The sequence below is a fragment of the Dictyostelium purpureum genome, assembly GCF_000190715.1.
Source record: "Dictyostelium purpureum unplaced genomic scaffold DICPUscaffold_351, whole genome shotgun sequence".
In the NCBI taxonomy this organism is placed as follows: domain Eukaryota; phylum Evosea; class Eumycetozoa; order Dictyosteliales; family Dictyosteliaceae; genus Dictyostelium; species Dictyostelium purpureum.
Genome location: NW_003519687.1, coordinates 1 through 10919, shown reverse-complemented (window position 1 = coordinate 10919; position 10919 = coordinate 1). Strand labels below are relative to the sequence as shown.

Here is a 10919-nt window from a genome sequence, read left to right as displayed (position 1 = left end):
CCCCCCAACCAAGAAAACTTTTGGGTTTCCCGAATTCTTAAAAATCGGGATTGGTTTTTTTTTTTGCAAAAATTTTTCTGTGTTGGTTGGTGAACTTTGTTTTTTTTTTTTTCCAGTTTTTTTTAAACTGGTTTTTTTGCCCCCTTTAGGACCGGGTTTTTCGACAGTTCCTTTAAAAATTTTTTTTTTTTTTTTTTTGAAAAGAAAAATCCTTTTTCTTTTTTTTATATTTTTAAAAAAAAAAAAAATTTATTTACAAAAAACCATAAACAATTTTTTTGCCATTAAAAAAAAAAAAAAAAAAAAAAAAAATTCGTATTTTTTTATTAAATTTTTTTTTTTTTTTTTTTTTTTTTTTTTTTATAAAAAATAAAATAGTTTATTTGCAGTCATTGATAATGAAATAATATTTAATTTTTAATTAAAAATAGAAATAAAAATATTTTCAATTTTAAATAGTAACAAATGGATATTTTTTGACAAAAAAAATAAAATAAAAAAAAAATAAAAACTATTGGTTATTTAAAGAACCCAAATAAAATTCATGTATATCTTAAATATTTTTGAAATCTCTTGGTGAACATAATTTTATATTATGATATTTTATATAATTATTATTTTATTTAATTTTATTTAATTTATTTATTATTAATTTTTATTTTCATTTTTTATTGAATTAGGGGGTTGAACACACACTATCATATTTTTATTTATTTATACATAATACCCCTTTTTATACATATAAAAATCAAATATTATACCATATAAAAAGATATTAAGTGTATATATAAATATAAAACCCAAAAAAAAAAATTACATTAAAATAATTATTTTTTTATAATTTTTTTTAATTTTTTTTTTAATTTTTTTTTTAATTTTTTTTAATTTTTTTTTTTTCAATTTTTTAATTTTTTTTTTTATATATATCTTCATAAACACCTCACAACATCACCTTATTTAATTTAAATTAGTATTAGTAAATACTATAGCATAGAGACATTAAAATAACAAAAATCAAATCATATTAAAAAATATTAAAATAAAAATAGTGTATAATCTAAATTTATATATATATTTTTAAATACTTTTTTTTTTTTTTTTTTGTAATTTATTAAACTCTCTCTTTAAAATTTAAATTTATAAACTCTTTCAACAACACAAACACACACATACACCTTTTTTTTTTTTTTTTTAAATTAATATCTTTTTTTTTTATCAATCTAAAAATTTAATAAAAAAAAAAAGAAAAAAAATTTAAATTTAAATTAAAAAATTATTATTATTTTTTTTTTAAAATTTTTTTATCAATAAAATTATTAATTAATTTATAATAAACTACAAATTATTTATAATATTAAAAATCAAATAATTATTAAGAAAAACAACTGCAACAAACACAACATAAAATTTTGTAATTTAATAACCCATAAAATAATAATAATAAAAAATAATAATAATAATAATAATAATAATAATAATAATAATAATAATAATAATAATAATAATAAATAATAATAATAATAACAACAAAAACAGCACTATACAGAAAAGAAATAATTTAAAATGTTTCATTCAGAATATGAAAAAAAACTAAGATCACCATCCAAGTCACCAAGTAGTTCAAAATCATATTATCAAAGTAATGGTATATATTCATCACCAATACCATTACCCCTATCTTCCTTCTTTCAAACCAATATAGATAGTAATAACAATAATACTATTATTTTAACCACAAGTAATGAAAACTATGATGAAAACAGATCACCCATAAAAAGGTCGCCAAGTAAAACAACAAATTTAATGGGAACACCAACTACAGCATCAACCAATACAGTTTTATCAAATGATAGTTATGGAGATAGATTTATACCAATGTCAATAGGTATTGAATCACAAAATCATTACAGTATGGAAGAAAGTAATTTTTTTTATCCAAGTGAAAATAATTTATATACAATCGATAGACAAAAAGATGAAAGTCATTTGGCATATAATATGATTTTAAAAAATGAATTATTGGGGTCATTATCATCATCTTTTTTAGAGACCATTTCTGCATCACCAATTAAACAAATCAATTCAAATATAAATAACAATAATAATAATAATAATAATAATACTGCGAACAATAGTAATCACCAACAAAATGTAAATAATAACAACAACAATAATAACAACACCAATACCAACACCAATAACAATAACAATAACATCACTGTCACCAATACCAATACCAATGCCAATACCAACACCAATATCAATACTAATACCAATACAAATACCAATACCAATACAAATGCAAATAATAATATAAATAATATAAATAATATAAATATAAATAATAGTAATAGTAATCAAACCAATAATATAAATAATACGAATTATAATAATATTGAAGAAATTTTTACAATTAATAATCCCACCCAAAAAATAAAAAATTCATATAGGATAATAAAATATAATAATAATAATGTTAACAACTTTAAGCTGGTATATCAAAAGTATAATAAAAGTAAAAAAAATAGGTTTTAGTTATAGCCACGGATTCCCCCCATTTTCATTATCCCCCCCCTAAGCGATAACTCACAAAAACTATTATCATCACCAAGAAAACCACAAAGACAAACCCCCCAAACCCCAATAAAGATATTGGATGCACCAATGATCAAAGATGATTTCTATTTAAATTTAATTGATTGGAGCTCACAGAATATTTTAGCTGTTGGTTTAGATACAAGTGTATATTTATGGAATGCAACTACAAGCCAAGTATCAAAGCTTTGCGAAATGGAGCCAAACCAACCAGTTTCATCCGTCGGATGGATACAACGTGGTACCCATTTAGCTATTGGTGGTAATGATGGTATTGTTCAAATTTGGGACGTAACTAAGAAAAAGAAAATCAGAGAATTGCAAGGTCATTCATCAAGAGTAAATTCTTTGGCATGGAATAATTATATACTAAGTAGTGGTGGTAAAGATAAAGTAATATTGAACCACGATGTAAGGTCAAGTGAAAACTCTTTTGCTTCAAGATTGGTCGGACACAGACACGAGATTTGTGGTCTTAAATGGTCACCAGACGGTCAACAACTTGCAAGTGGTGGTAATGATAATTTATTAAATGTTTGGGATAATTCAAATTCATCAAAACCATTGTATCAATTTAAATTCCATTATGCTGCCGTCAAAGCTATAGCATGGAGCCCACATCAAAGAGGTTTACTCGCAAGCGGAGGTGGTACTCACGATAAATGTATTCGTTTTTGGAATACAATGAATGGACAATCCATCCAATCTATAGATACTGGTTCCCAAGTTTGTAATTTAGCATGGTCAAAGAATGTAAATGAATTAGTTAGTACTCATGGCTACTCTCAAAATCAAATTAGTGTTTGGAGTTACCCATCTATGACTCCTGTGACTACTCTTACTGGCCACACAATGAGAGTTTTATATTTGGCTGTTTCCCCTGATGGTCAAACTGTCTGTACTGGTGCCGGTGATCATAGTTTACGTTTTTGGAATATTTTCCCTTCAAATAAAGAATCTAGTTTTTCAACAAAATTAGATTCTTTTTACAATAAAAAGGAATTAGATATCAGATAAATAAAATAAAAAAAAATAAAAAATAAAAAATTAAATTTTTATAAAATTAATTAAAAAAAAAAAAAAAAAATCTATCAATAATTATTCTATCAGTAATATCTACCGGAATTTTTTTTTTTAAAACGATTAGAAACTACTAAAATTAATAATTCCAAATATATATACAAAAAAAAAAAAAAAAAAAAAAAAAAAAGGAAAAATTCTGAAGATTCTTTTTTTGTAATTATATGAATTAATTATTTTTTATTTTTTATTTTTAATTTTAATATATATTTGATTAGTTATTCTAATAATATTTAATAGATTTATCTAAATATATTAAAATAAAGAACACACTTTTTTTAAATATTTTTTTTTTCTTTTATCAAAATAGTTATTTTTATTTGTATAATAATATTGCGGATTTTTTATGTGTTTACATTAGGTTTTTTTAGTATGTGTACTTGTAATTTACAGTATATGTATATGTGTTGTGTGTTGTTAAAAAAAAAATTTATTTATTATATATGGAAAGGATAATTTTATTTTTTTTTTTAGTTAGTGTGTTTGAGTGTGTAATGGTAAAATAAATTGAAAAAAGTATACAGAAAAAGAGAAAGAAAATTAATTGTGTGTAAGTGTGGGTTAATTAATTTAATTATTTTTATTTATTTTTTTTATATTTCTTTTTTTTATTTTATTTTTTTTTATTTATTTTTTTTTATTTTTTATATTTTATTTTTTATTTTTTTAAATAATTAATCTAAAAATACAATATTTTAATTTCTTATATATTATCTTAAATTATAATCAGAAAAAACAAATAAATAAAATAGATAAAACATAGTTAAAATAAAAGAAAAATTAAATATCAACCTGAAAAAAATATAAAAAAACACAATGCCAATTATTGGATCAGGTGGGGTTTTACCTGGAGTTAGTTATTTATTAGGATGGGGATTTATAGCAGCATTCAGCGGGGCTTTCTTAATTTGGAGAACTGTATATAATGTATTATTTTGTTCAAAAAAAATAAAAACGATGAGAGAAATAATACATGGTACGATGGCATGTTTTATGATTCGTAAGTAATGGTTTAATTATATTTTTATTATTAGCACACCCATTAATTGTTTTATATATTTTTAATATAGTGACGTCTGCATCTTTTTTTATTACATCAAGAATTTTACATGATGATAATCCTTCTTTTGATTTAATAAAGGGTTTAGTTGTTATTTTTATTATTTTAAATTTTTTTATTCCACTTTTAATTTTTTCAATTTTATCTTTATTTTTAAATTACTGGTAAATATAAAAAAAAAAATAATAATTTTGTGCATAATTTTATTAATTTTTTATATACTTTTTTATTTTATAGGATTGGTATCAGTACAGATATTAGGATGAATGGAAAAATTTTTAATAATAAAACATTGGTATTGTATATAGTTTTAACAAGTCCATTGGGTATCATTGCGTTGCTAAATATTATTGCATTAAATAGGTTATTCGATTTCAAAGTTACAGAATCTATATATTTATTAGCTTTTTACGCACCAAATGCACTGTCACTTTTGTTATCAATCATTTTAACAACTTCAATTTTGGTTTTATTAAACAATACAAGAAAAGTGGAGTCAACTAATAAATCAGTAAGAGTTTTAAACTATAAATAGTTTTTATATTAATTTACTAATATTTTCTTTTTTTTATAAATTTATATAGAACACAATTTTTTTATTATTAAAGTATTTATTTGTATCAATAGTTATAATGTTATTTAGTTTATTAAATATAGCCGATAAAACAAGATATCATTTTGTATTACCATATGAATTTCATCTTGTATTTTTAGTTATTATATGTGATTTAATTGCATTTTTAATTAATAACGATTTGGAATTTTTAGACCCTGTTATTGATTATATAGATAAACATATTTATCATATAAAAAGAGATAATGACGATAATCAAGTATCATTAGGAAGTATCAGATCATCCCAAAGATCCAAGAAGCGTGGTGACAGCATAAATTCAAAATTAGATCTTGAAAATGGGGCAAATGACCCAAATAAAGAATTAAATAATAATGAAATTAACAGTTTAAGTATTAGCAATAATAACTTAAACAACAGTGTAAATAAAAATACAATTAGTAATAACAATAGTAATAGTAGCAATAACCATGACAATATAACAACAGAAGAATAAAGAATTAAAATAAAATTTTATCCCCTCTTTCTAAAAATATCTATTTATTCCTTTTTTAATAATAAAATTATATAACTGAAATAAAACAAATATTACTGCTTTCATAAAGAAAAATGTCTTTTGCAGATTCCATAAATTAAAAAAAAAAAAAAATATTTTTATTTATTTGTTAAGATACGCTCCACTTTTTGCACTTGTTGTATTTTTTATTTAATTTTTAGAGGTGTCTAGATACTGTTAAAACTGCACCAGAATTTTCACCCTTATCCTATGAAAAAAAATTCATATCCTTGGCAACTTGACCAATTGGTTCGAAACTAACAAAGTATCCATTGGTAAGGATACCCTTTCCAAATGGGTAAAAGTCTGTTTGATTACAACCATTACGAAATTCATCTTTGCAGGTGTATACATTTATTCCATCAGAAGAGACATTTCTAAACTCACAGGTATGGTCATTGCTTCTATAAACTTTATCTAATAACATAACCGTAACCAATCTATTCTTATTTTCACATAAACTATTTAAGTGAGTTATTTGTAAAGCGGCGGACATATTAAAGATGGATGAGTAAACTTGGGGATCATACCATATAGTCTTTATTGATTCTGGGTAATCTCTCCCCAATTTAATACATTTTCCAAGATGAACTTTATTTGCACCATATCTTTTACCAAAACAATAGTCCAAACCATCACTTTTTTCTTTGTGAAACATATATACACCACTTGAATTTGTTTCAATTTTTGAGAGTGCATTACAAAATTCTACAACCTTATATTCAGTTTCGGTACCTGGTTGGCAATTTCCAGAATCATAACGGATATCTAATAAAGCTTTTCCAATGATTTCAATTGAACATAGCACACAAGAAATATAAATTAAAAATAAAAGTAATATTAGTTTCATTTTTATTATTATTTTTTTACAATATGAATGAAAAAAAAAAAAAATAATTACAGATACATGGAAAATTAAAGTAAATGAAAAAAAATAAATTTAAATTAAAAAAAATAAATTTAAATTATTTTTTGGGGTGTATTTGTAATATATAATTGAAGGGGGTTGTCTCATAGAGATAATTTTTATTTTCATTTAAAAAATAAAAAAAAAAAGAAAAAAATAATAATTTAAATTTTGATTTTGTTATGTGAGTGGAAATTTTTAATGAGAAAGAATTTCCATAATAGTTGGTTTTTAATTCAATACAATATCTTTTTTTTTTTTGATTAAACAAAATAAAAAAAAATATGGAAAATATAAACATCAGCCAATACAAAAAAAAAAAAAAAAATAAAGATTATTTTATTTGTAATTTTTTAAACTATTTATAATAAAAAAAAAAGTCTATAGATAATGTTTGTTTTATTTAAATATAAAAAATATAGATAATAATATTTTTTTATTTAATCTTTTTTCTTTTGATCTTTAGTTTTTTTACCTAAAAGATCATTATACTCTTCTTTTAACTTCATATATTCCTTTGAGGTGTTTTCAGCTTGTGATTTCATAGCTTGATGTTCTTTTTCCATTTTCTTTAAATCTTTTAATTGTTTTGATAATTTTTCATTTTCTGAAATAAGAGTTTCAACTTGGCTTTGATTATTTTTGGTTTGCTTGGCGATGGCATCTTGGTTAACTTCCATTTTTGAGAGATCAGCAACGATTGATTGTGAACGGAAAATGAGGAAATATAAAAAGAGTGAAAAACCAGAGATGTAAATATTTCTTTGATATCTAAACATACGAGTGTATTCATTTTGTCTATCGATTTTAGAGGCAAATTCTGGGCTGTGAAGTTTCTTGTTGATATTGTATGAGTTGACAATTGAATCAACGAAAACAATTAAAAGAAGTAATGCGACGACTCTAAGAACAATACGGGTATTTGGTCCATTGATTAATGGTTTGATTTTTTCATAGATTGATTTTCTTTTTTGCATTGAAATTGGTAACATTAAAATTGAACAGAATAAAATTTCTGACATTAAAACAACAAAAACTAAACCCATTAAAAGTTCCATTTTTGTAAAATTATTATTATTATTATATTATATATATAATATTATACAGGTAAAAATATTTTAAAAAAAAAAAAAATTAAAAAAATTTATTGTTGTTCAAAAAAAAAAATTTTTAAAAAAATTAAAAAATTATAAAAAAAAAATAAAAAAAAAAATAAAAAAATTAAATTAAATTTTAAGTTCACCGTCATTATTATAATTTCTTTTTCTTTATTGGATGACAAGATAATATAAAAAAAAAAAAACAATAAAAAATAATATCAATTTGATACGCGTCATCTTTATATTAAAAAAAAACTAAAAAAATAAAACTTAGAAATATTTATTAAACTTAATATATTATATTATTTTATTATTTTTATTATATTATTTTTTGTACACTATTATTTTAATTTGATTTATTGGTTTATATTATATCGTCAGATTTCCAAATTTTAATAAATTTATCTGCAGAACCACTGAATAAATTAAATGATGAAGAGGTTAAAGCGTGGATGTAACTACGGTGGCTTGAAATAGTTTTTAAATTTTGAAAATTATTTAAACTCCAAACTTTGATTGTATGGTCAAAGCTACCGCTAAATAAGTATCCGCCACACATTTCTAATTGCCAAACCTCCCATTTATGCGCATTTAATAAAGAAACAATTGGAGAGTCACGATGGGATTGACGCAGGTCCCAAAACTTGATTTGGCAATTCTGTGAACCTGTAACAAGAGTATTTGTATTAACTAGTTTCAAAGAAAGAATCTTGTCAACGGGATCAATTCTATTTGTGACGATTTTCATTTGATTTAAATCCCAAACACCTACCGATCCATCGGAAGAACCGCTATATAAATTTTGATCTTTGAGCTCGATGGTGTTGATACCTCCATTGTGACCCCTTAGTGTAGTTACTAACTGTTGAGATTTTCTATTCCATACTTTAATATTATTATCGCTTGAACTAACTATAAGTTTATCTTTTATCGCTATGGAGAAAATTTTTGTTCTATCCCTGATTATTGATTTACATTGATTACTCTTTAAGTCCCATATCCTAATGGTATGGTCATTTGAACCACTATATAGTCTTTTTCCATCTGATTTTAATGCCCATATAGTTGATTCGTGTCCCTTGAATACTTGTTTACTCTTTAAATCATCTAGGCTATATAGGTTTATATTGGTATCGTGGGACCCGCTAAATAAATAGTTATTATCAACTTCTAATGATGTTATTCCTTTATTTTGTTGAATTTCTTTTTTTAATGATAAATTGTGTAGATTCCATGGGTGATTCTATTTATCAATAATTAAATTTTTTTATTAATATTTGTTTGTTAATTATAAGATTATTTTTTTTATAATAATAGTGTTTGAAATATTTACTCTTTTAATAAATCTATTTTTCCATGATAAGTTGACTCTATAATTAATATTTAAAATTTCTTCTAAACCTTCTTTGTTTATACTATTGCTATTATCATTAGTTTTATAATTACTATTAATATTATTTTCGTTATCATTGTCATCTATGCTTATGGATTTATTGAATCCTTCATTAAATTTTATTTTGTCATCATGTTGTTGGTGGTGATTTTTGATAATAATATGATTATCATTATTATTTGTAATTGGTTTTTCTATTGAAGAGGAAGAGGATGAGGGTAATAATGCTGGTGAGATATTAGTCGGGGTTGTTGATGATGATAGTGAAATTGGTGTATAATTTGAACTCGATAAACATTTCCTATCAATATCTATTAGTGAATAGTTTGAAAAATAATCTTTATAAGATTTGAACCAAAATCTATCATCTTGAAATATATTTTCAAAATATTTGCATGTCATTGAGAAATTTATTATCATTTTAATTACTTGTTTTTTATTATAGCTATTATAATTTATAGATAAATCATTATTATTATGATTTATATTCCTACAATTTATTTGAATTGGTGAGCTTATGTTATAATAGTTTACATTATTTTCGATTGTAAAAATGTGAAACAAAATTTCGATGGGTATATCAAAAATTGTAATTTTATTTAAACTATTACTATCGCTATTATTATAATTCATATTATTTTGTTTATTATTCTTTATAGTTTTGTTTTCTATATCTATTTTTGAACTACTATCTGGATTATTTTCTATATTATTATCATCTATATTATTATTGTTATTATTATTAAAAATATTATTTTCTCTTGCTTTTGCAATTGTTGCCATTTTTTATTAAAAAAATAAAATTAAAAATAATAATAAAAATAAAACTAAAAACTATTATTATTTTAAATAAAAAATAATATGTTTATTATTATTATTATTATTATTTATTATTTTTATTATTATAAATATAAATAAAATTTATATATAGCACTGTATTAATAATTATTTTTTTATTTATACATAAATAAAAATAATATTATTTTTTTAAAATTTTTTTTTTTGAATTTTATTTAATTTAAAAAATAAAACATTTTTCGAATTGTTTAACAAAAGCAAAAAAAATAATAGCTATTTTAGAAATAATAAGAAAAATAATGCTATTATTATTATTCTTATTATTATTATTGTTTAATTAAAAAGAAATAAGAGAAATCAAAAAAAATTAAAAAATAAAAAAAAATTAAAAAATAAAAAAAATTAAAAAATAAAAAAAATAAAAATTATTTTAATTTAAATAGATTTAATAATAAAAATAATTAAAAAAATAATTAATTTTATAATGATATTATTTTTAAAAAAAAAGATTCCAAAAGAATTTTTATAATAATAAACATTAAAACCACCGAGTTGAGTACCGACATAAAAAGTTTAGGTGGTGCGAAAAGGGTTTGGAGAAGTTTTGATTCTTGATAGAAATCGAATAAAAATAAAAATTCATTCTTTGGGCAATGAATTTTTTTATTTTTTCCAATTTATGTTAATGTTTTTTGAAAATATTAAAATCGAAAATTTAAATTTTGTATATATATCTTGGTAATTATTAATTTATTAATTTTTTTTTTTTTAATTTTAAATCATTTTTTATTTTTTTTAATTTTTTTTAATTTTAAACCATTTTTTATTTTTTTTTAATTTATTATTAAAAAATGAC

The 10919-nt window shown here is 21.4% G+C and overlaps 6 protein-coding genes across 6 annotated transcripts in view; 2 read left to right on the top strand and 4 right to left on the bottom strand.

The window, feature by feature from the left end:
- DICPUDRAFT_157281 (uncharacterized protein) overlaps nt 1–702 on the bottom strand; it is a gene marked incomplete at both ends in the record, with an annotated part of 2614 nt that extends 1912 nt beyond the window's left edge. Inside the window, one exon of the mRNA XM_003292500.1 lies at nt 697–702. Within this exon, the coding sequence (XP_003292548.1) occupies nt 697–702 (6 nt within the window). The remainder of the gene's footprint in view (nt 1–696) is intronic.
- An 861-nt stretch (nt 703–1563) lies between these two features.
- DICPUDRAFT_157280 (uncharacterized protein) lies at nt 1564–3612 on the top strand (the record flags this gene model as incomplete). Its single annotated transcript, XM_003292509.1, has 2 exons — nt 1564–2151; nt 2650–3612. The coding sequence occupies 2 exons, from the start codon at nt 1564–1566 to the stop codon at nt 3610–3612; spliced, it is 1551 nt and encodes a 516-aa protein (XP_003292557.1).
- Nucleotides 3613–4491: 879 nt separating this feature from the next.
- Nucleotides 4492–5805, top strand: DICPUDRAFT_89867 (uncharacterized protein; the record flags this gene model as incomplete). Its single annotated transcript, XM_003292508.1, has 4 exons — nt 4492–4675; nt 4746–4899; nt 4973–5246; nt 5320–5805. The coding sequence occupies 4 exons, from the start codon at nt 4492–4494 to the stop codon at nt 5803–5805; spliced, it is 1098 nt and encodes a 365-aa protein (XP_003292556.1).
- A 164-nt stretch (nt 5806–5969) lies between these two features.
- On the bottom strand, nt 5970–6715 carry DICPUDRAFT_99381 (uncharacterized protein; the record flags this gene model as incomplete). The annotated part of the gene is made up of 1 exon (XM_003292499.1): nt 5970–6715. The coding sequence occupies one exon, from the start codon at nt 6713–6715 to the stop codon at nt 6074–6076; it is 642 nt and encodes a 213-aa protein (XP_003292547.1). The 3' UTR covers nt 5970–6073.
- Nucleotides 6716–7212: 497 nt separating this feature from the next.
- DICPUDRAFT_89866 (uncharacterized protein) lies at nt 7213–7764 on the bottom strand (the record flags this gene model as incomplete). The annotated part of the gene is made up of 1 exon (XM_003292498.1): nt 7213–7764. The coding sequence occupies one exon, from the start codon at nt 7762–7764 to the stop codon at nt 7213–7215; it is 552 nt and encodes a 183-aa protein (XP_003292546.1).
- A 386-nt stretch (nt 7765–8150) lies between these two features.
- Nucleotides 8151–10402, bottom strand: DICPUDRAFT_50500 (uncharacterized protein). The gene is made up of 2 exons (XM_003292497.1): nt 9206–10402; nt 8151–9115 (listed from the first exon to the last, which is right to left on the bottom strand). The coding sequence occupies exons 1-2, from the start codon at nt 10046–10048 to the stop codon at nt 8237–8239; spliced, it is 1722 nt and encodes a 573-aa protein (XP_003292545.1). The 5' UTR covers nt 10049–10402; the 3' UTR covers nt 8151–8236.
- Nucleotides 10403–10919: the final 517 nt, after the last annotated feature.